The sequence below is a fragment of the Elephantulus edwardii genome, unplaced genomic scaffold, assembly GCF_000299155.1.
Source record: "Elephantulus edwardii isolate Elephantulus edwardi_28Jun2011 unplaced genomic scaffold, EleEdw1.0 scaffold00515, whole genome shotgun sequence".
Lineage (NCBI taxonomy): Eukaryota > Metazoa > Chordata > Mammalia > Macroscelidea > Macroscelididae > Elephantulus > Elephantulus edwardii.
In genome coordinates this window covers 103,633-127,593 of record NW_006400265.1, presented here as the reverse complement: position 1 = coordinate 127,593, position 23,961 = coordinate 103,633, and the positions used below count along the sequence as shown (strand labels likewise).

Sequence of the window (23,961 nt, the reverse complement as noted above, 5' to 3'; positions counted from 1 at the left end):
GGTGGAGCGACAGCACAAGAGAGGAAGACCCTCAATGAGGCGGATTGATTGAGTGACTAGGGTAAGGAAGGTAGGTGTGTCAGAGACAATAAGGTTGACACAGGATAGAGCAGGTTTTGGGGCTCTTGTACATAGGGTTACTATGAGTCACAGTTGAATCGATGGTATATGACAAAAATGACAGTGTTCCCTTGCTCTGTTTATAGATCAGTCGCCTGGTTGAAGTATAGGTTTTGCAAGTGCTGTAGTGGCAAGAAGCTGCACTACAATCCTCAAGTCTTTCAGCTGCTTCACGGGAGAAGTGTGGGCATTCTCCTCCCATGTGATTTACCGCCTCTGAAAACCCACAGGAGGGTCAGCTGTGGGTTGGTACGCAACAAAAAGCACAGTTAAGTGCTTTGGGAATCCTATTCTCAATGTCAGCCATAACTTGTATGATCCACACAAATGCCTTTGCATAGTCAGTAAAGCACAAATAGATAATCTGATATTCTTTACTTTCATCCAGGATCCATCTGACGTCAATAGTGATAATAGCCCTTGTGCCACGGCCTCTTCTGAATCCTGCTTCTGCCAGTTCCCTGTCTATGTACTGTTCTAGCCATTTTTGAATGATACTCACCGATATTTTGTTTGCGTATGATATTAATGATATTGTTTAGTAGTTTCCACGGTTGGATTACCTTTCTTGGCATGGGAACAAATACGAATCTTTTCCACCCCGTTGGACAGACAGTTCTCAGAATTTCCTGGCATAGACTGTTGCGCGCATCCAGGGTTGCATCTGTTAAATGAAACAAGTCATTTGGTATCCTGTGGATTCCAGGGGCCTTCTATTTTTTGCCGATGCCTTCAATGCAGTGTCTGCTTCCTGCTTCATTACCATTGGCTCCTGTTAATATGATACTTCCTGAAATTTTTCAGTATCTGTCAGTTCTTTTCATACAGTGATTCTGGGTATTCTCTCCATCTTTGGATTCTTTCAAGTCAGTCAATACATCGCCTATAGCATCTTTCAATATAATATTGTGACTCGACTTAAATTTGTTTTTCAGTTGTCTCAGCTTGAGAATCGTAGAGTGAGTTCTTCCCCTTTTATTTTCCAATTCCAGCTCTCCGCATATTCCATTATAAAACTTTGCTTTGTTTTCTTGAGCTTCCCTTTGAAATCTACTGTTCAGCAATTTTAACTTAGGTATGTTTTCCCTTCTTGACACTCCAGTGCAATTTTAGAGTCTCTTATGACATTCATTTTAGTTTTTTTCTTTTTCCTCTATCTTTTTAATGACCTTTTGCCTTCATGCATGCTATCCTTGATATCCTACAACTTATCTGGTCTTCGATCACGGTGTTCAATGCCTCACACCTATTCCTAAGATGATCTTAAAATCAGATGAAGTACATTTAAGATTATAGCTTGGTTCTCAGTCTTACTTTCATTTTCTTGGGCTTCATTTTGCATTGTACATGAGTCTGACCCACAGTCCGCCGTTGTTCTGGTTTTGATTACCGATATTGAGCCGCTTCAATGATTTCTCCCACAGATAGAGTCAATCTGATTCTTAATGGAGCCCATCAGGTGAGATCAATGTATAAAGTTGCTGGTTTTGTCTTTTAAGAAAATGGAAAATTTATCCAATGGATAAATCATTGGAAATATAAAATTCGATCATTCCATTTCTAGACTCCTTTCTATCAGCAGGCCCTTATTTTCCAACTACTGTTCCTTCTTCACTGTTTCCAAGTTTTGCATTCCAGTCACCAGTTATCATTAACACATTTCAGTCAATTTCAGACTGCAAGATTTGGTAAAAATTCTGTTTCTTCCTCTTTGGCTCTAGATTTAGATGAGGTTGATCAATTCAGTGATTGGAGTAGGTGTCTTGGAGACAATGAAGTTGGCATAGGATAGAGCAGGATAGGGTACATAACAACAAACAACATTACCCACTTGTGAAATGAAGTTCTAAAATCCAGTTTGGAAGTCGTCTGCAGGAGCCAGAGTCTATAGAGGCTTGTTTGCTGGTTCTGGTGAGGGTTAGGGTGGAATGTTGGTTTGCTAATGGGTGTGAGGTGATGTGATTTGGCCTCCTATTTAAAAACCCATTTGGTCGGCAGTATGAGGCTGGTTTTAATTGTTTTTGATGCAACTTTCCTCTAAGCCGTATAGCACTGGTCTGTCCATTTGCTGTACAGAGGTAAATCATGGTTGCTGTGATGCTAAACACTGTTGCACTAATGTGTCACATGTGATAATGGTTACCCATGGTGGACAGTGTTTGGTGGAGCTCTCCATTAAAACAAAAGCAGGAGTGGCATCCACTTATGAAATAACTTGCCTCCGGAAACTATGAACGTGGAGAAATGACGAAAGTTATACAAGTGTTCAGGTCTTTCATTCATAGGGTCGCTATGAGTTGCCTACGACTCGATGACACTTAACAGCAACAACATATTTGAATCATAGTTGTGTTAAAATGAGTCTTCCTTGTATGCATGTGAATATTATCCTTTCACTTACAACATTGTATTTCAGGATAGAACTTGAAATTGATTGTGACTATGAATGCAGCACCATTCTTTTCTGTTTTACATTCCCAGCATAATAAACCATATGATTAAATGATTCTAAGTGGCCAAAGCTAGTCCATCTCATCTACTAATGTCTAGTTGATGTTCATGAGTTCCATTTCATTTTTTATGATTTCTAGTTTTCCAGTATTTCAAGTGTATACATCATTATTAAATAAAGTTTGTCATTATTTTTAGGTTCAGCTGACTTCCAGTCTGGGCTCTACACTACACTACTATAACTCTCCATGTCCCCCTCCTGTTCATTGGGTTTTCAGAGGCCGGTTTGTTATCTAGTTCAAGGATCACAGGCCAAAATGAAAGCCTGAGTCTGTTTAGATGGAAACCCTTCCTTAAAGTCTTCCAGCCTGGGCCCGTTAGGAGAGCAGCAGCAGAATGACAGCTGTTATAATCTGGTACAGTCATAGGCTGCAGGTGAGGTGAGGCTCTCACATGTGTCCCTGCTTTCTTCCCCCACCCTCTCCTATCCTTTGACAGGGGTTGCAAACAGGAATTTGTTTGTTTGTTTTTAAATTGCATGACAGTGTTTAAAGGTTTAAATTGTAAGCTTTCTACCTGCCCACCCAAATCCAAGGCAGTCAAGTTGATTCAGATTGCAGCTCTTGTAACTCTTCATGTATTTTCAAGTCAGGACAGACCTATAGCTTGCTGTCCGACAGGTTTCAGAGGCTGTAAATTAAAGGAGGAGACTACTCATAATTGTGCCGTGGTAGATTTGAAACACGTACCTTTGAGATGGCAGTCCAGCTCCTTACCATTTAAGCTCCCAGAGCTCCCTCAGTGACAGAGTAGAACCACCCAGTAGGATTTCATTAGTGTTGTTAAGTTCTTCTCAGTTGACTAGAGCTCTTAGCAACCCTATGAATATGAATGATAGATCTGAATCTTGTCCTATCCTGCACCATCATCTTGACCTCAGCCATGCTCAAAATCTGTTAAAAGTCACTGTGCCAGTCCTTTTCTAAGGGTCTTCTCTTCCTGACCCTCAACTTTGCTAAACGTGATGGCTTTTCCAGGGACTGGCCACTTCTGATAAAATGCTCAAAGTGTGTGAGATAGAGAAGCACCCAGGTTGCACTTCCTCCAAGACAGATTGTTACGTTTTTGACAGTCTGTGCTATTTCTCTTCTTTGTGAGTACCTCAGTTCAGAGGCATCAATTCTCCTTTGGTCTGCCTTAGTCATTGCTCAGCTTTCAGATGCATATAAAGCAATTGAAAGTAGCATGACTTGGATCAGACACACCGTAGTCTTTAAATTGATATCCTTGCTCTCTAGCACTTTGGAGAAGTCCTGGACAGTAGATTTTCCCAGTGCAACACATCTTTTGATTTCTTTACTCAGGCAGTTGTGGGTGTGTGGTGAGTGTGTGTTCAAGTTAAATGAATTAGTTAACGACTTTGATCTTTTTCCCGTTTATCATGATGTTGGTTGTTGGTCTAGTGGTGAGGATTTTTGTTTTCTTCTTTTTTTTTTTTATTTTTTATTTTATTATTTTTGTGTGAGTGTACCGTCAAATCAGATCTGACTGGTACAGGAGGAGTTTGTCCCTCCTTCCCTGGCGGAGCATCTGGTGGATTTGAACAGTGAGCCTCTGGGATTGTAATTGCAGCTCCTTGCCACTAGGCCACCAGAGCTCCCCTGGATTTTTGTTTTCTTAATGTTGAGACATAATCCATATTGCAGGCTATGGTAAATACTTCAAGCCTCCTTCACTTTGCACAAGCAACTTTGTGTTATCTGCATAATGCAAATTGTTGATGGCAACCAATCCTGACGCATATTCCTTTCCATATTCTCTAGTTTCTCAAATGATTTTTGTAGCATACAGATTGAATAGGTATGGAGAAAGGGTGCAACCCTGTCAGACACCTTTCCTGATTCTAAACCATTCCCTGGTACTATTTAGGCAGCTGCCTCTTGGTGTAGGTATAGGTTTCACGTGAATATGGTTAAGTGTTCTGGGATTTCTATTCTCAGTATAAGCCAAAATTTATGATTCATGTAGTCATCCCTTTGCGTTGTCTCTATAGTGCAGGTAAACCTCTTTCTGGTATTTTCTGCTTTCAGCCAAGATTCGTCTGAGACATCAACAACGATTGCCCTTGTTTCACAGTCTCTTCTGAATCCATCTTGAGTCTCTGGCACTTTCCTGTGGATATTTGGAATAGGTTCAAATTGTTTTTAGTAATCCTCAGCATGATTTGGTGTTGGAGAAGAGTACTGAATATCCCATGGACTGCCCAAAGAACAGACAGATGTGTCTTGGAGAAAGCAGCCGGAGTCCTCCTTGGAGGCATTGACCATAAAGCTTCATCTTGCATACCTTGGGCATGTTGCTAGGAGAGGCTGTTCCTTGGAGAGGGACGGCGAAAGAGAGGAAGACCCTCAACAAGGTGGATCGACACGGTAACTGCAGCAGTGGGCTTGAGTGTGTCAGAGATTGTGAGAGTTACACAGGATAGGACAGAGTGCATATCTGTTCATACAGTTGCTGTGAATCCTCCTTAATGACACCCAGCAACAGCAGCAGTAAAGTTCTATTTCTTTGCCATGCTAATGATATTGTTCGTATTTTCCATGTGTTTGCCACGGTCTGTGATATTAACCGGTTTTTTTATGAGTGGAAGCTAACATGGATCTTTTCCAGTCCAGTTGGCCAGGTCTTCCAGATTTCTGGCATAGGCTAGTCAGCACATTCAGGGCTGTGCCTGTGTTGAAGTACATCACCTGGTGTTCCACCAATTCCTGGGCTCTTATTTTTTGTCAGTACCCTCAGTGTCTTCTACGACTCGACAGCACTTAAGAACAACAACATAGAGCTCTGTGGGCCTGGTGTATAGAACCAAACCCAGGGTGGATGATTTTTTTCCCCCAGTCCTGGTTTTCATTGCTTTTGGTCCAGCATTCTGTGACACACATGTGTCAAATACCTGTGGTGGACAGCATATGGTGGAGCTTCCCAAGTAAAACAAGTCTGGAAGGAGGAGTGGCATCCACTTCTGAAATAGCTTGCTTCCGGAAACTCTTTTGAACTTGGAGAAGTGATGAAAGTTATACAAGTGTTCAGGCCTTTCATTCATAGGGTTGCTAGGAGTCGTCTATGACTTGATGGCACTTAACAACAACAACAACAACCCTAAGTGCAGCTTGAATGTCCTCCTCCAAATCTAGGTATTCTTGGTTCTTGATCATATGCTACCTCCTGAAATGTTTCAGCATCAACTACTTCTTTTTGGTACAGTGACTCTGTGTGTTCCTTCAATCTTAGTATGAGGCTTCCTGCATTGTTCATTGTTTTTCCATAGAATATTTCAGTATTGTGTCTTAAGGCTAGATTTTGTTCTTTAGTTCTGAAAAATGGCAAACTTATTCTCCCTTTTGGTTTTCTAACTCCAGCTCTTGGCACATTGTCTTGTAATACTTTACTTTCTTCTCAAGCTTCCCTTTGCCGTTTTCTGTTCAGCTTTCTTTCTTCAGCATTTCTTTCCTTTGTTGTGGCCTCTCTGTGTTTTATTGCAAGCTTCAGTCTCTTGTGACATGTTTGGCCTTTTCTTCCTGAGGTGATTTCGAACTACTCATCTTTTAATTAGCAGCCAAGTGTCTTACCATGGCACCACCACAGATACTTAGAGATACCTGTGCTCTCCTGCTGCTTGTTGGCCATCAAGTCAGAATTGACTCCTGGCCAGTGGTTTCTAGGGCTGTAAATGACACTGAAGGCAGTTGTCCATTGTTCTCCCTGGAAATGTTTGGTGGATTCTCACAGCCCGAGATTGTGAGGTAGGGACTTGTAATCTACTTCATCTGCTTCGGATGGAAAAGTCTTCCCTTTTTTTCCTTATTAAATTTTTAAAATTATTAATTTTTTGTGTTATCAAAGATTTAATTTTTTTTCATCTATAATCAGTGCCCATGGAATCAGAAGTCATGAAGTCTAACAATATATTGTAATGGGTAAATCTCATGCAAAGGAGCTTTTTAAAAAAATTTACTTTAATGAACATTTACAGAGATTTGGATTTCCATTCATTCATTGTTGCACTTTTCTCCCTGCATGCCCACCCCCCAGCCCTGTTCACTCTTCTCCTTGAAAAATAAAAGAAAAATTCTTTCATTGTTCTACAATCCCTCCCCCCCAAGGCTAGTCCACTATGCAGGCTTCATTCTGGACTCCTGTCATGACAAGAATACCTAATCATATATCACTTTTAAAACGTTCTCTCCCTCATCTGTTTCAATGCAGTATACGTAATTTATCCCATCTTTCTCAGTTTCCCCGAACCACAATGTCAGTCCCTTTTTACATCAGTGGCTCTCTCTATGCAGTATTTGTCCTTTTGTGATGGAGATACTTCACTCAGCATAATGTCCTCCAGGATCACACATTTTGTATAATATTTCATGAGTTCCTTGCTTTTCAATGAAGCATAGTTTTCCATTGTGTGAATATACCACAGCTTCTTTCTTGGGTCCTAAGGTTGTCCTTCAGACCTAAGGGCTGAGGACATATTATCTAGCCCGCCTCTTCCCCTTGGTGCCCTGCCCCTGTGGAGATTGTTATAAAGGGCAGGCTTTTCTGGAGTGACCCTGTGCTGAGGCCTTGTGAGGAGACCTGCAGGTCTGGACAGGACACTGTAGCCCCCAGGCTGGGTCCTCCTAGGATAACTCTCCCGATGAGTGAGCAGTCAAGCTGCAGAGGCTGCAGTGGGAGGTGCGGGAGCCTGTCTCTTCGTCCACAGCTGTGGGTTTACAGGCAGCCTTGCCGGAGATCTGCTCTTGAGGGTCCTACTGTGTGCCAGGGCTGACTGGGATCTGGTGCTCTCGTGATGTTGACCTCCACACCCAGCCTTCCTCTACGGGATGCTCCCTGCACATGCCATCCTCACTGTGTGCAGGTCCCAGTACCCTCATCCACTAAGTTCACGCCCTGTGGCCTCCTCCTGACCTTCTGACCATCTCTGCAGGCCTCCATGCCTCTCATCGCCTCTTCACTGGCTCCTGGCCCTCTGCCTCCTCTCCCTGTCTTTCTGTGCTTTGCTCCATTCCAGGCTTTGCCTGGTGACTCCTCATGTGGGCCACGTGGGTCCCCTGTGCCCTTTCTAGATGCAGAGACAGGCTGTTCTCCTTTTTAGGTTGGCTGTGTGTCTGCCTCACTGAAACCTAAGGGTAGAGAAGGGTGTGAAGCTCTCAGCAGAGCCCCCAGGGCTCGTCCTGCTTCCTTTAGTCGGAGTCTGTCCCCTCTTAGAATTTAGAGGTGTGGCGTGCAGGTTCAGAGTGGCCTCTGTGGGGGTGTCCCACAGGAGGTACTGTGGAGTTGCTGATGTGAGGCTCATTTGTTGGGCCTCTTTCTGCACGCCCCCCACCTCTGTGTGGCTGCATGAGACAGACCTGTCCCAGCCCTTATCAGCCTCTGGTATTGAAGGGCCCCTGTGGCCTCAGAGTGTCCATCTCTTCTAGGTTCTTCACCCACATCTTTCTAGGGTGCTGTGCCAGCCTGCAGTGGGGCAAGAAGGGGGGGAGGCCTCTGAGCTGTTTCCCGTGTCCCTGAGCAGACACTGCTGTCCTGTCTGTGACACACAGTAGCAGTCAGCAGTGATAATTTCGTCCTCCGGGATGTCCCACGGACTGTACTTGTACTTAGTTCAGGCTTCTGACACTTTGCATTTTCCAGAAAGAAGCTGTAGTCTTCTTCTGAAGCTCATGTTTGCCTTCAGAGGACTTGATCTGTGTGCCCACAGGTCAGTCCCGATTCCACACCTGTCCCTTTGCCCTGTTATGGTGAGGAAAGTCTGTCTCACTGCAAGAGTCTCCAGCTGGCTTAGGTGCAACTTGACCTTCCCTGACCCATCCTTGCTGGGCAAAGGGCCAGTCAGAGGATAGCTCAGCACAGCCCTCCCCCTGGCAGTCCCCTTTGTGCCTGTCTCTGTCCAGCCTCTTCCTGTGAGCATTCAGGAGGCATCTGCCCACTGGACTGGTATACCTGTGCCCTTGTCCTTTGTCCCCTTAGGCAGAGGTCTCAGAAGGAAGCATAAATATCCTGCTCCGAGCCAGCCAGTCCCTACAGAGTGCACTGAAAATCCCATAGGGGACACTGGCTGTTAAGTGGAGGAGGTGACATGTCAGAGCCACTGAGCCCTGTTTGGTCACTGAGGGTTATTTGCTGCAGATAGGGGGTGGCAAAGATGGATGCAAACTGGCCAGCAGAGGGGTGTGTGGCCCTGGAGCACCAGCAGGCCAAAGGGGAGGTTGGGGCCCATGTATCCTGGGAGCTGTTTGCTCTGGTGTGAGCAGATACAGATATGACCATTTTTTTAAAATTATTATTACATTTTATTAGTTTTAATGAACATTTACAGAGATTTTGGGTTTTCATTCATTCATTGTTGCACTGTTTTCTCTACCCTCCTCCCCAGTTCGTTCTTCTCCCCCCCCCCCGAATGTCTGTTTTAATTGTCCAATTGCCACAGTGCTTGTCAAAGCCATTTCTGATTAATTTCCTTTGTCAGTGTGTCCTTTGCCATTCCCTATCACTCCTCCGTGAGAGAGACTTCACCCTGATTCATAAGGAAAAGGGGCTGGCGTATTCTCTTAGCTACTTCCTGCTGAAAAGGGATGCTGTGGGTTTCAGGGTGAAGATCTCTCACTACTCTAAAGGGCCCCTTTGGCAGTAGGAAACACATAGACTATTGTGGAGATTGATTTTGGAATTTAGATGCACTGTTACCAATTGTGCTTATGTTCATATCCTTGAAGATGTATCACGGAAGTGTTGCAGTCTAGAAGACACAAATTTAATTAACAAGTTAAAAGTACAAGAGTTAAAAATTAAAAAGCAATAATATTCCAAGTAGAGGTTCTAATAGTAGCACAAATCAAGTTACAGAGGGAAGGTGGTTCTTACAATAAAAGGCCTATAGACTAGCACTTTTGTCAGTTATAGTGTAGAGGTTAGGAACCACAAGCTGTAGAGGCTCAGCTATGTCATTTATGGTTCTTAAGTCCTGGAGCAAATTCCATCTACCACTGGGTTGTTTTGCAACTCGGAAGTTTGCATGCAAGGTAGAGGTGAAGTAAGGAACTGCTTATGAGGTTTTCCGTCCATTCCAACAACTAAGAGATAGAAGAGTTGGGACCTCAGAAGGCTTTTAGGGCCAATTAGTAGGCTCTGTGTCCAGGAGAAAACGAATATACTTACCAGTAATGTTAATGCTCACCCACCGCTCTTCTGGGAGGATCTAAATCGTTGAAGCGTCCTCCTTTGTTTCCAGCTGGGAGCTGGGGCCTGTCAGTCCTGTCTGCCACAAGGACCTGATGTGGGCCACCTTGACCAAGTGTCTTTCAGAGCCACACTTAAAGCAAGTGAGTGGGAGCTTCCTCTCTACTGCGTTGCCTATCTGTGGCTCTCTTCTGTGACACTGTCTACTGAAGTGGCCCAGCTTTCCACAGTGGAAGCAATTCTGACCTCCTTTATTACCTTTGGGTGGCACTGTATATGAGATATGACCATTTTTAAAAAGCAATGTAAACTTGTCATTTTAAGATTGTGGCAGTAGAGACATTATCACCAATGCCAGATGAATCTTGGCAGAAAGAAGAGTACTAGAAGAACGTCTGTCTGTGTTTCATTGACTATGCAAAGGCATTTGTTTGAGTGGGTCACAATAAATTGTGGCTAACATTGAGAAAAATGGGGATCCCAGAACACGTGATTATGCTCATGTGACACCTATTCTAGGACCAGTAAGCGTTCCTCAGAACAGAGCAAGGAGGTAACTACATGGATTAGAATCAGGAAAGGAAATGTGTCAGGGATGCATCCTGTCTCCGTGCCTTTTCATTGTGTATGCAGAACAGATCATTCTGGAGATGGGGCTTTATGAGGAGGAATCAGGATTAGAGGAAGACCATTCAACATCCTACTTTAGGCAGATGACACAACCTTGGCTTGCTGGAGAAGGTCACAGACTGTAGTCTTCAATATGATTTGAAGATTAACATCAAGGAGACAAAGATTCCCACCACTGGACCAATTGGCAACACCATGATAGATGGAGAAGAGATTGTGGTTATTAACAGTTACAGCTTGCTTGGCTCCACAGTCACCACTGTTGGCACCAGCAGTCAGGAAATCAAAAGACGAATAGCATTAGGTAAATCGGCGGTCAGAGACCTCTCCAGAGTACTGAGAAGCAATGATGTCAGTCTAGAGACAGTGGTGTGCCTGTTCCAGGCCGTGGTCTTGGCAATTACTTGTTATGCATCAGAGAGCTGGACAGTGACTAAGGATGACAGAAGACTAATCAATGCCTTTGAATTGTGGTGCTGGAGAAGAGTTTTGAACATACCATGGACTGCCAAGACAACAAATAGGTCTGTCTTGGAGAGGATGAAAGCAGGTTTCTCCTTGGAGACTAAGATTTTGAAACTCCATCTCACATACTTTGGGCCCATGGCCAGGAGAGACCAGTCCTTGAACAAAGACATCATGCTCAGAAGGGTGGAGGGACAGCAGGAAGACCCCAGATGAGATGGATTGATACTGGAGCAGTGGGGGGAGGTGTGTTGCAGTCAGTGAGACTGGCTCAGGACAGGGCAGGCTTCAGAGCTGTTGTACATAGGGTCGCTTTGAGTCACAGGCAACTCCACAGCATATAGCATCATCATCATTAGTGGTGCAGTGTGTAGGGAGTTGGTTGCCATCCCAAAGAGCAAGCTTCTCTCTGGTGGTTCAAATCCACCAGCAGCTGTGGAGGAGAAAGTTGAGCAGGCTTCTCCCATGTGATTTAAGACCAGTGAAGGGTGACTGTGAGTCAGTTCTGACTCGATGGCAGAGTTTTAGCATTGGTTTTGGGGTTTGTTTTTTTGGTGGGATATCCAAATGCATACCAAGAAGTCCAGTGTTAATGACTATCATTCAGATATATGCACCAACAACCAGAGCCAAGGAAGAGGAGATAGAAGATTTCTACCAACATTTACAGTCGGAGATCGATCAAACATGCAGTCAAGATGCATTTGTAATAATAGGTGACTGGAATGCAGAAGTTGGGAACAGAGAAGAAGAATCAGTAGTTGGAAACATGGACTCAGGGACAGAAATGAAGCTGGGTATAGAATGATTGAATTTTGCACAATCAAGGACTTATTCACCTGATGGTATGCATAGGAATCAGATCGATTACATCTGCGAAAAGAACTGCTGGAGAAGCTCAATATCAGCTGTGAAAACAAGGCCAGGAACTGATTGTGGAACAGACCAGCAACTCTCATATGCAAGTTCAAGCTGAAGCTAAGAAAAATAACTGAATCCATGGGAAATATGACTTTGAGTTTATCCCACCTGAATTTCAGAACCGTCTCAGGAATAGGTTTGAGGCCTTGAACTCTAATGAGTGAAGACCAGATGAGTTTTGCGAGGATATCAAGGATATCATCCAGGAAGAGTGCAAACAGTCATTGCAAAGACAGAAGAGGAAGAAAAGACCAAAATGGATGTCAGAAGGAGACTAAATAAATATTGCACTGGCGCACAGAGAAGCCAAAGCAGAAGGAATAACTCAAGATACTAAAGAGCTGAACAGAAGATACCAAAAGGCAGCGCGAGATGACAAAGTAAAATATTATAATATTTTATATATGCAAGGAGCTGGAGTCAGAAAATCAAAAAGGCCCAACTTGCTAAGCATTTCTTAAGCTCAAGGAGCTGAAGAACACATTCAAACCTTGAGCTGCTATAATCAAGGATGCTTTAGGCAAAGTATTAAACGATCCAGGAGGTATCAGAAGATGGAAAGAGTATACGGAGTCACTGTACATACCAAAAGGAATTGGCAGACACAAGAATTTAATGAAACAACATATGAGCAAGAGCCGATAGTGATGATGGAAGAAGTTCAAGCTGAATTGAAGGAAATAGCAAAAAATAAGGCTCCAGGAATAGATGGTATACCAATTGATGTATTTCAACTAACAGATGCTGCCCTGGATGCGTCCACCAAGTTGTGCCAAGAAATCTGGAGAACAACCACTTGGCCAACTGACTGGAAGAGATCTATATTTGTTCCCATTCCAAAGAAGGGTGTCCCAGCAGAGTGTGGAAACTATAGAATAGTATCATTGATTTCACATGCAAGCAAGATTCTATTGAAGATTATCCAAAAACGACTGGAACAGCACATCAGCAGAGAAGTACCAGAAGTCCAGGCTGGGTTTAGAAGGGGTCGTGGTTACTAGGGATAGTGTAGCTAATGTTAGATGGATCTTAGATGAAAGTAGCAAATACCAGAGGAATGTCTATCTGTGTTTCATTGATTATGCAAAGGCATTTGTGTGAATCATAACAAACTGTGGCTGACTCTGAGAAGAATGGGAATCCCAGAACACTTGATCGTTCTGATGCGCAACCTATACTTGGACCAAGAGGCAGTCGTCAGAACAGAGTAAGGAAATACTGCGTGGTTCAAAATTGGGAAGGGTGTATGCCAGGGATGTGTCCTGTCTCTGTATCTTTTCAACCTGTATGCAGAACAGATTATCCAGGAGGCTGGGCTCTATGAGGAGAAGTGTGGCGTCTTGATATTGAGGCTCAATATCAAGAAGACAAAGATTCTCAGCACTGGACCAATTGGCAGCATCAGGATGGATGGTGAAAAGATTGAGATTGTTCACAGCTTTAGTTTGCTTGGCTCCACAGTCAACACTCTGGCACCAGCAGCCAGGAAATTAAAAGGCGTATTGCAATGGGAAAGTCTCCTGTTAGGGACCTCTCCAAAGTACCGAAGAGCAATGGTGTCACTCTGGTGACTAAGGTGCATCTGATACAGGCCATGGTCTTTGCAGTCACTTGTTATGCATCAGAGTTGGACAATGACTAGGGAGGATTGAAGTAGAATTGATCCCTTTGTGCTGTGGTACTGGAGAAGAGTATTGAGTGTACCATGGACAGATTCATCCAGGAGAGGGTTAAACCAGGCTGCTCCTTGGAGGCAAGGATTCTCAGGCTTTGTCTGACATACTTTGGACATGTTGTAAGGAGAGACCGGTCCTTGGAGAGGGACATCATGCTTGGGAGGGAGGAGGGACAGTGCAGGAGGGGAAGACCCTCTATGAGGTGGATTGATTCAGTGACTGGAGTGATCGGGATGGGTCTGTCGGAGACAGTGCAATTGATACAGGACAGAGCAGAGTTTAGGGCTTTTGTACACTGGGTCACTATGAGTGCAAGGGACTTGAGGGCACATAACAACACAACAATAGAAGATTTGGATTTTCATTGTCTTGAGCTTGTGAAAGTGGTCTGCAGGTGGGTGTATGGTACCAGCCATCCTGGGAAATGGTCCCCACTAGTGTCCGAATTTTTTGTTAAAAAACAAGTGTCATGCAATAGTGGGTGAAACCACCACAGCAGCGCTTGTGAGGATGGATGGTATTTGACAGGGCAGCGTTTCGCGTTGTTGTGCACAGAGTTGACTCAACACCTAACACCAGCTGGTGAGTAAACACCTGTGGGGTGGATGGATGTTCAGGGTTTGACTTGATCGCCCCGGTGTCTCACTCCCAGACCTGCAGGAATGACTTGAACCACGCTGCCGCTCTGGTGATCACTGCTAGCCAGATGCTGAAAGGAGGTCCTGTCTGGTGGAACTCTTCACAGTGATTGGCAGTTTCAGACTGCCAAGGACGAGGGCTGGTCCTGGTTGACTCCGAGAGGCCTGGCCTCAGGATGGAGGCAGACACGTCCAAGTGATACTGGAAATTTCTGCACATGTTGGTTTTCTGTGGCCGTGTGCCAGGTCACCACAGATTTTAGCAGTTTGAATCAGCACCCACTTCCTTGCTGACAGTGCCAGGGGTGAGAGGTCAGGATGGTGGGCTGGTTCCCCGCTCACCTGCCACAGGCTGAGCCTGTGAGCTCCACTGGAGCTTGACTCCCCAGCAAGCATGTCCACACTGCTGCAGGGTCCCATTCCTTGACGTTTATTTCACTGCTGGTTCCCAGCTGAGACCCAGCTTTGGCTGGGCCACCTACAACTCTTGTCTTTGCTTGACCTTGCGCATCCAGTGTTCCTGCTTGAGCTTCTACTATGACCTCTGCTTTTAAGGGCTTATATGGTGGGTTTGGGGTCGACCACTGGACAGCCTGGTGGTAGCAAGCCCTACAGTGGCTGTGCTCACAAAACGGTGGTGTGGTCAGTGTCACAGGCTAGGAGTGTCTACTGTTGGTTCTCGCCGCCTTACAGAACCCTGCCCTGTCCTGTCCTCCCCGGTCCCTGTGGGTGAGTAGGCTCTCAGTACCAGGAGGCTTAGGATAGCAGGTGTGGACACCTGAACTCTGCAGATCTCTGTTCATTTGTGGGGACCTGCATGGGGGCAACCAACTAGAAGGCTCAGCTTTGCTCTGATACTTACTCTGCCTGCTTCCTTCCCCTACCTGATCCTTGCAGACTGCCTGCCAGTTTTTGGCTGTCTCCTCTGGCTCGAGTAGCCAGCCCTTACCCTGTCTTCTCCACCAAGACTGTCTACCTCTCCTGGGCTGTCCCCTCTTGATCAGGCAGCCAGTCCTTACCTCGTCTTCACCACTATGACTGCCTGCCAATGCTGGGCCATCTCATCTGGCTCGGGCAGCCAGCTGACCCCGTCTTCCTCACCATGACTGCCTGCCACTCCTCGCTGTCCCTTCTGGCTCAGGCAGCCAACCCTTACCCCGTCTTCCCCACCATGACTGCCTGCCTCTCCTGGGCCATCTCATCTGGCTCGGGCAGCCAGCTGACCCCATCTTCCTCACCATGGCTGCCTGCCACTCTTGGACTGTCCCATCTTGTTTGGGAAGTTCCCTCGTGTGCCCCTCTTCTCAGTGTAACTGCCTGCCCTTCCTAGGCCATCCCCTCCTGCCTGGGCAGCCAGGGTCCCGTGGCTGGGAGGCCCTCTGTCCCTTGTGTGGACTCTGTCGGAGGTGTATTATGGGAAGAAGGTGGTGAAGGTGTAGTGACTGGAGTGCCCAGGCACCAGGTAGTAATCTGTCCTGGCCACTTAAGAAGGTATCTTTTCTGCACTTGGAAATGGGGAATGCAGTTCTGAGTTCAGAGCCACAGCACCTCCCCAAGGGTCACTCAGGACTCCCATGCAATCTTGACCTGTCTGGATGTAATTACTGTGGAGCCAGGCTGTGTTAGCACAAAGACCCTGCTCTTTGCAAAGGGGAGGAGGTATCTTGCTATGCATCCACTCATCCAGTGCCAGACCCACGGACCTGAACCCTGCCCTATCCTGTACCATTCTCATGATGTCTGATGTACTTGAGCCCATAGTTGAACTTACTGTGGTAACATTTTATTTATTCAGGGTCTTCCCCTCTTTCTCTGACCCTTCACCTTTCCTGGTGTGCTGTCTTTTCCCAGGGACTGGCCACCCTTACTCCATGCCCAAAATGTGTAAGATGAAGTTTCACTATTCTTCCTCTAAGAAGCACGCTGGTTACACGTCCTCCAAGACAGACTTGTTTTATTCTTTTGGCAGCCCATGAAACAGTCACTACACTTCCAACACTATGATTTAAAGATGTCAGTTATTCTGTCATCCTTAGATGTCACTCAACTTTCAGATGGATAGTCCGTAATTAAGAAGACCAGGACTTGGATCAGCCACACCTTCGTCTTTCATTCATTCATTCCCCCCCCATTCACTCATTGTTGCACATTTCCTCCCCGTCTCCCCACCCCTAAGTTCACTTTTTCCTTAGTCTTTTAAACTGACAATTTTTTTTTTTTGCATTTTGGAGAGGTCCGTGACAGCAGATTTTCTCACTGCAATACATCTTTTGATTCCTTGACTATTGTCACCATGGGTGTTGGTTGTGGATTCAAGGGAATTGAAACCCTTGACCATGTCAGTCTTTTTTCCACATGTTATAGTGTTGCCTGTTGATACAGAGGGGAGGATTTTTATTTCTTGATGCTAAGATGTAATCCATATTGAAGACTATAGTCTTGGATCTTCTGCAGCAGATGTTTCATGAATATGTTTTACTCTGAACAAGCTTGGTTGTTCCACTTGCATGACAGAGGTTGTTGATGAGTCTTCCTCTAATTCTGATGCCACATTCTTCTTCATAAAGTCTGACTTCTCAAATGATTTTCTTAACATAGAGCTTGGATAGGTGTGGAGAAAAGATTCAACCCTGGTGCACACCTTTCTTGATTGTAAACCTTGCAGTGTGTCCTTCTGTTTGAACAACAGCTTCTTGGTCTAGGTATAGGTTTTCTCCTCAGTGTTCACAGTAATTTGTTATGAGCTACACAGCCCAGTGCCTTTGTGTAGTCTCCATTCTTAATTGTCCATTCATAGGAAATAGTTGAAAATACTGTGGTTTGAGTTAGGTGCACCTTAGTCTTTGAAGTGACGCCTTGTATTTTCATCAGTTGAAGCCCTTGGCACCATTATTTCCCAATGCAGTGCATAATTTGATTTCTTGACTCCTGTTTCCATGTGTGTAGATAGTGGATCCAAATACAAAGAAATCATTGACAGCTTCAGTCTTTCTCCATCTATTAGGGTGTTGCCTCTTGGTCCACTGTGAGAGGTTTTCTTTTCATAATGTTGAGATGTGATTCATACTGAATGCTACAGTCTTTGAGCTTCATAAACAGTTCTTCTAACCCTGATGCCACATTCTTCTTCATTTGGTCCAACTTCTTGAATTACTTACTTAGCATATAGAATGACTATGATGTGGAGAAAGGATACAGCCCTCATTCAAACCTTTCCAGATTTTAAGCTACTCCCTTGTTCTGTTCAGACAACTGCCTCTTGGCCCATGACATGAGCAAGATGAAATGATCTGGAATTCCATTATTTTCAATGTTACCCATAATTTGTTTTGATACAGTCAAAACTTTTGCATAGTCAATAGAACAAAACCAAAATGTCTTAATGGTATGCTCTGCTTTCAGCCACAATGGATCTGATCTCAGCAATTATGTCCTTGTCTCATACTGTTTCCCGAGACCAGATGTAATCACCTGCGCATTTTTGCATGTGCAGATCTGAGAAATAGCCCTACAGTCAGCCCCCTCCCAGCCCGATACAATGCAACCCTCTCAGCCTTTGCTCCTGCACTTCATGGACTTCCTGCACCAGCGCATAAACCGGTCTCCCACTGTATCTTCTTTCAGGACACCCTTCTTGGAGGGTAAAATAATCCCTTTCTGGGGATGTGAGTGACATCTCTAATCATCTGGCTTTAGGAGGGCTGAACCAGCAGCTGAGACCCAGGTTTTCTCGCTCAGCATTCTAAGTTCTTACCCCTCCTCCTCTGGAGTTCCTGATGAACAGCTGCCCATGAAGGCCTGAGCCCAGGCTCCCCAGGGACTCTGTACTGTCTGGTCATGATTCGTTGTGAAGCGGACAGTCACTTCCATGTCCCTCTGTAAACGGACGCTTTGAAGGCTGTGTTTGCCTGCGGAACATTGTCATGCAGTTGTCCCTTATCCAGATGCCTGCTTCGTGACCTTTCCTCCAGGTAGCTGAGACGTTGATGGTCATGTAGACCATTCTCACATCATCATGGGTCTGAATGACTTGGGCTGAGACTGCACCCGCGCTCATCTAATGCCTGTATGTAGTGGTGGAAGCTGGCTGTCTTCTGGAGGTGGAGTTTCTGGGGAGACTGCAGTGTGAGCTTTTTGGAAGCTGGTGGAGCGTCCTAACGTGCTGCTGTAAGACCAGGCCCATCAGTCTTTGCTCTGTGTCTGTGGTGACAGCAGAGGCTGGAACTGAGGTCTGTTCAGCTCACAGATGTCAGTGTCCTGCCATGCGGTTGTCCAGCTGGGTAGCAGCCTGGCCTGAGGACGAGAGGTCCCTGGTTACCTGCAGAGTCCAGGTAGTCCTGGTGGGACAGTCGCTCCAGCCTTCTGGTCAGAAAGTTTGGACGAGTTTGGACTCTGATGCTGCTTAGAAATGTCCAGGTGTAAGGTCTCTGGGCACATAGACCCACCCTTCTGTACATCCCTCTCTTGAAGACTGGTGTTGGCAGCCACCTGGCACCTGTCTTTTGCCTATACCTTCCCATTGCTCCCTTATCTTACTTATTTCTCCCTGCTGGCCACCACTGTGTGTCCACAAGATGTCCAGATTCCCAAGCACCTGCTCTGAGATGAGCCATTCGAATTAGCCATTAGAGGGGTCTGAAATAAACATTTCCTGTAGATCTGCAGTCTGGTGGGCAGAGACATTTCATTCTAAACAAGTCGCTGCCCGGCTGTAGGTCAAGGGATGCATCTTGATTTCAGAATTGCAGAAACATTTGCAGGAGGTGCTGCCTGTCAATGAGGGAAAGGGTAGATACTGCAGACTTGTGGTCAGAAACACAGCTGACATTTCCGGGTTGTCTTTCACATTTTGATGTGATGCTGAGCAGGTTGCAGCAGAGCTTACACATTAAGAGACACTAGGAAGAAAGACCTGGAGATCTGCCTTGAAAAACCAACCAGTGAGAGCCCTGTTGTTAGTTAGCATTAGATGCCAGTAGTCAGTTCTGACTATAAGTGATCCCATGTACTGCCAATCAAAACCCTGTCAGATCCTGCCTCATCCTCACACTCTCTGCCATGCTCAGGTTCATTGTCACACACTGTACCCGGCCTTGTGGAGGGCCTTCCTCTTTGATTGGTCATTTTCTCCAGGGACTGGCATCTCCTGACAGCATGCCCAGCGTCTCCCCATCCTTGCCTCCAAGGAGCACTCTGATTGCACTCATAGATCATGCAGGTCCAGCATGAAGGCAGCCGAGGGGCTGGTTCTAGACTGGGAGCACTTTTTCCTCTTGAGCTTGCGCCTGTCCCCTGGTCAGAGGCTGGTTCCATGAGCGCTTCCTGTGAGCTTCCCAGAGTTGGGGCTGCAGGAGACCCTATGCTGCTGGCAGGCTCCTGGCGTGGCAGCACCTTTTTTGGTCTAGAGCTGTGTGGGGCTCCTTGCCTGGTTGTCCTCAAGGTCTGGTTGGAGCTGGATTGTCCCTCTCAAGTCATCACAGAGATACACCTGTATCTAGGGGTAAAGTGTCTTTGTAGTCCAGGAGACACACTGGGATCTCACTGGCCACGTGTGCCCACCGATGTTGATGTCAGCAGGTGTGAGTGTCCACTTTCTTCCTGCATTTCTCAGACGGGTGATGGTTAAAATTTCTTCCTGTCATAAGAACCCTGTGCTGTGCCCTCCTTGCTCCTGAACTGGTCACACTGTTACCCTAACAGGTGGCCCTTTCTTGTCTCTCTCACTTTAACACACACACACACACACACACACACACACGGAATCATAGGAAGGTCAGGATGTGAGATCCATAGCCCGTGTCCTGTCAGTGCACAGAAATGCTCTGTTGATGCAGCGTGGAGGACAAGATTGGAGCAGGCTGTTCCTCTGTGGTTCTCCTGCACCTCTGGCCATCGTCATCATTGCAGATCGCTGCATTTACCGCTGTGATTGAACTTCTGTGCTGTCCTTAGAGGCCCAGTGGGCAGGAAGGACCACAGCCTCCTGTGCTGGTTTTCTTGAGGTCATTTCCTGGGCCTATGGTTGAGGTCTTTACTAAGAGAGAATCCTACTGGCCAGGCTCTTCTTGGGATGGACAGTGATTGACCTGCTCACCTGAATGCCTTATTCCTGCTGAAAGCCTTGTGTTATATGCCACTGAGTCTGCCTCAGCTCCCAGCCCAGCAGGTTGAAGCCCTGCCCAGTCAAGTGCCATCTACGCGCCCAACACTGCTCGAGCCCTTTGTTGTAATTACTGTCTCCGTGCATTTCATTGTGGTCTTCCACCCCCTTGTTGACTGTCTCCTTTGCATATTATAATGTCCTTCAGAGATCAGGACCCTCCTGATAACGAAATTGCATTGAACACCTCATATTCAAGAAGCTACTAGCCTAGTATGTAGTTGATGACTAGTAATTGCTACAAAGATGCAAACTCTAGAAATGTTGACATTTAGTAGTTTTGGGGTAATGACTGTTTCAAATGTTGGTTACTTTTTATGTTACTATTTTTTTAAATTCAATAAACATAGGGAGCTCTGCTTAGTGGTGTGAAACTGCATTGCAATCCCAAAGGCATGTTGTTTGAATTCACCAGCTGCTCCATGGGAGAAGGATGGACAGTCTCTGACAACTCTCTAGAGGGTCAGCTGTTAAACATCAGCCCAGGGCAGGTCCTTGGCCCTGAGTCTCAGTGTCACTGGTATCAGGCTGGCTGCTGACTCTTGTGTGTGACAGTGCCTAGTGGCTATTGAGGATTGTGGGGACCTCAGCTCTGACCACTGATTTTGGTCATGGCAAGCTGGATCCTTCAGAGAACAGACTTCGCATCAAGTAAGCCAACTCCTGGTCTGGAAGCTGTTCTCTGTAGCGCTGTCGCGACTGGACGTTGTGCTGTGGGGCCTGGTTGAGAAAACCTGAATGCTGCGGCTGGCCTTTTCGGGCTCCCTGAGGACGAGCACCTTCTTACCTCGCTACTACACTTCCTCGGTGACCGTGTCCTCTGAGTGGGCCTAGGGGCAAGGGTTACCAGGGCTCAGGGACTGGAAATCATTGCTCAACTTGCGTGACTAGAATTCTCTCCTTTCCCTCCCTCTTAAATTGAAAATGTATTTTGTTTATTTGATATTCCCTTTCCCCGCAGTGTGAAGTCACCAGATGGCTCTTGGGTAAGTTTGCGTCAGTGCCTTTTGAGGCCTTGTTGGTACCTGTATCACCGTCATTCACTGGCCAGTGCCCATCTGCGGAGGTCGCCTGGACACCAAGTGTTCACTTAGTGGTCTGACAGAGCTTGGGAAGAGCGGTCAGTGTAATCAGCCCAGTCTCTTCTTTTTCGCTCTTAGACTCCACGAGGAAATCATCGACTTTTATAACTTCATGTCGCCTTGTCCTGAGGAAGCAGCTATGCGGAGAGAAGTGGTTAAGCGGATCGAAACGGTCATCAAAGACCTTTGGCCAACAGCTGACGTGAGTGCCTTCCTCTGCTTGCCTGTTATTTGGCCCTTGGCTCCTGCCCAAGGGCCAGTGCCATGTGAAGCTGAGAGTGGACAGCCCCCACCATAATGGTCACTGTCAGAGTGATGGTCACTGTTGGAAGCAGCTCTCAGTGCGGCCCTAGGCTCTCTGGAGCGGGCCTTGCTTGAGCTTTAAGAGGGGGAGACACAGTTCCAGGGTTTGCCATGGCTCCTGAAGGTTTGTGTATGGGCTGTGGAGGCTGCAGGTGGTTCTTCAGCTGGCATGAGGCGGGTTTTTTTTGGGGGGGGTGGACAGGCCTTGTAGGACCCCCACCCACCCATACCTCGTCCCAGCAGAGACACACGGGTGATGGTAGTGGGCTGTTTGGGCGCCGTCATGCAGAAGGACGGAGCCTGGGACCTGAGCCTCTGTGCCTGATGCTGTCCTCTCTTGCAGGTACAGATATTTGGCAGCTTCAGTACAGGTCTCTATCTCCCGACCAGGTAAGCAACAGCTGCTGTGGGAGGCTTGAGTTTCCTTCTGGATGGGGGTTTCTCTATGTGCGTGGGCATGGACGGAGCCTAGTGTGGGTTCCCTGCTTAGAATTAAGGCTTCCCACTTCTTAAGAAGTCTGAGGCACTTGGGAGACCCAGGATCGGCAGGTTAGCAGTTGATGAACCAGGTCAGTTAGCAGTGGGTCGTCGGGGGTCACCTGATCCAAAATAGGAAGACTAAGATTGCCAGGTCAATAGGGGATGGCCTGGGATCACCAGTTAGGGTCAGTGGCGGGTGACCTAGGATGATTGGATTAGTGGTAGGTAGTCTGGGGCTCTGCTCAGCGGTAGGCAGGTCAGTGACTGAGTGGCCAGTTCAAGTGTAGGACGAGCAAGACTCAGGGAGCAGAGTCTTCCATGGAAGCGTGGGACCAGTGCTGGGGCTTGGGGGGTGGAGGGGGTGGGTCTTCCTCCTTTCTCACCAGGCCACCAGAGCCCCCTACTCCATCTCCAGGTTTTTAAATAGCATTCTTTCTTCGAGAGCAGTCACTTAATGATTCTTATTCTGGCCTCGGGGGGAATGCCTACCCTCAGGGGAAGGTGAGAGGAAAGAGACTCACTGTGCCCTTTCTCTCTGTCAGTGACATTGATCTGGTGGTCTTTGGCAAGTGGGAGCGGCCACCTCTACAGCTGTTGGAGCAGGCACTGCGGAAGCACAGCGTGGCTGAGCCGTGCTCCATCAAGGTCCTGGACAAGGCCACGGTGAGTGTGGCCCACAGCCTGGCCTTGGGCCAGATCCAGCACAGCTGCCTGATGGCCTGGGGCGAGTGTGGCAGCACCGATGAGGTGGACATGTGACACTGAGGTGGACGTGTGACACGGAAGGGCCGCACTATCTGTGGGATGTGCTCTGTCTCCTTTGTGGTGCCGAGGAAGGCCACATCTAGACAGAACTCTGGCCTCGTATTGCCGCTGTGCAGCCACACGTGTAAACTGCAGAGATGCGTGTGCCTGTTTTGTGTGTGAGCTTCTCTCCTTGGAGACTTTTTGGGAGATAAAGATCCTTTTTTTGTGTGCTTAGGTTTATCTCTCTGAGTCCTAGATCCTAGCAGCCTCTTCTGTGTTATCTAGCCGGCATTTCCTCTTAATTTGGTGTTTTGTCCCCCAGGATGTCCTCAGGTCCTTTTGACTGATGATAAGCTGGTCAGGCGATAAGAGGGGAGTGTGTGATCTTTCTCCTGGATGATGGTGGTAATGTGTTCTTGGTGTGTGTAGTGGTCCTATGGACAGCATGTTCTTGGCTTGGGAGTGATATGACAGTGCCATCATTGTCGTAGTGTGTGTGGCGATGGCTACGGCAGCCTGTTCTTGGTGTGTGTGGTGACGGTGATAGCGGCATGGTCTTGGCTTGTGTGTGGTGACAGTGGTAGCAGTGAACTCTTGGTGTGTGCTTTGTGATGGTGACAGCAGTGTGCTCTTGGCGTGTGTGTGTGTGTGTGTGTGTTGATGGTGGCAGCAGTGTGGTGATTGTACTGTGTTCTGGGGTGAGTGTGTGAACTGTGTGGTGTGGGTCCACATGGAGACAGGTGAGTGTGCAGTGAGCACTGTGTCCCACACCAGTAGACTGGTGGTGGGCTATCAGGTGGCCTGCTGGCCTAGCCTAAGCCTCTGGCTGTGGCCCTGTACTATCAGCTGCCCTGTCCCTAGGTATGCTGACTCCCTTGGTGCGCCTGACTTCAGGCAGGGGATGCCCTGGCAGCCCTGGGGCCCTCCCTCTGCCCTGTGCTGTCCTCTGCTGTGAGGAGAGAATCTGGCCGAGGGCTGTGCCTGCCGTCTGGGCGGTTACTGGAGGAGCCCAGGAGTGCATAGCTGGCAGGGCCTGCCCAGTCTCAGCT

At 46.9% G+C, this 23,961-nt stretch overlaps 1 protein-coding gene across 2 annotated transcripts in view; it reads left to right on the top strand.

Moving 5' to 3' along the window:
• The window catches only part of PAPD7 (PAP associated domain containing 7), a 40,805-nt gene that overhangs the window by 5,974 nt on the left and 10,870 nt on the right, over positions 1 to 23,961 (top strand). The window contains exons 2-4 of one of the 2 annotated variants that reach the window (XM_006903128.1): positions 21,461 to 21,584; positions 22,029 to 22,075; positions 22,708 to 22,828. In XM_006903128.1, the coding sequence (XP_006903190.1) occupies positions 21,495 to 21,584; positions 22,029 to 22,075; positions 22,708 to 22,828 (258 nt within the window). In that variant the 5' untranslated portion in view covers positions 21,461 to 21,494. Of the gene's footprint in view, positions 1 to 21,460; positions 21,585 to 22,028; positions 22,076 to 22,707; positions 22,829 to 23,961 lie in introns of those variants that run through there. The other variant, XM_006903127.1, reaches the window with a different exon arrangement.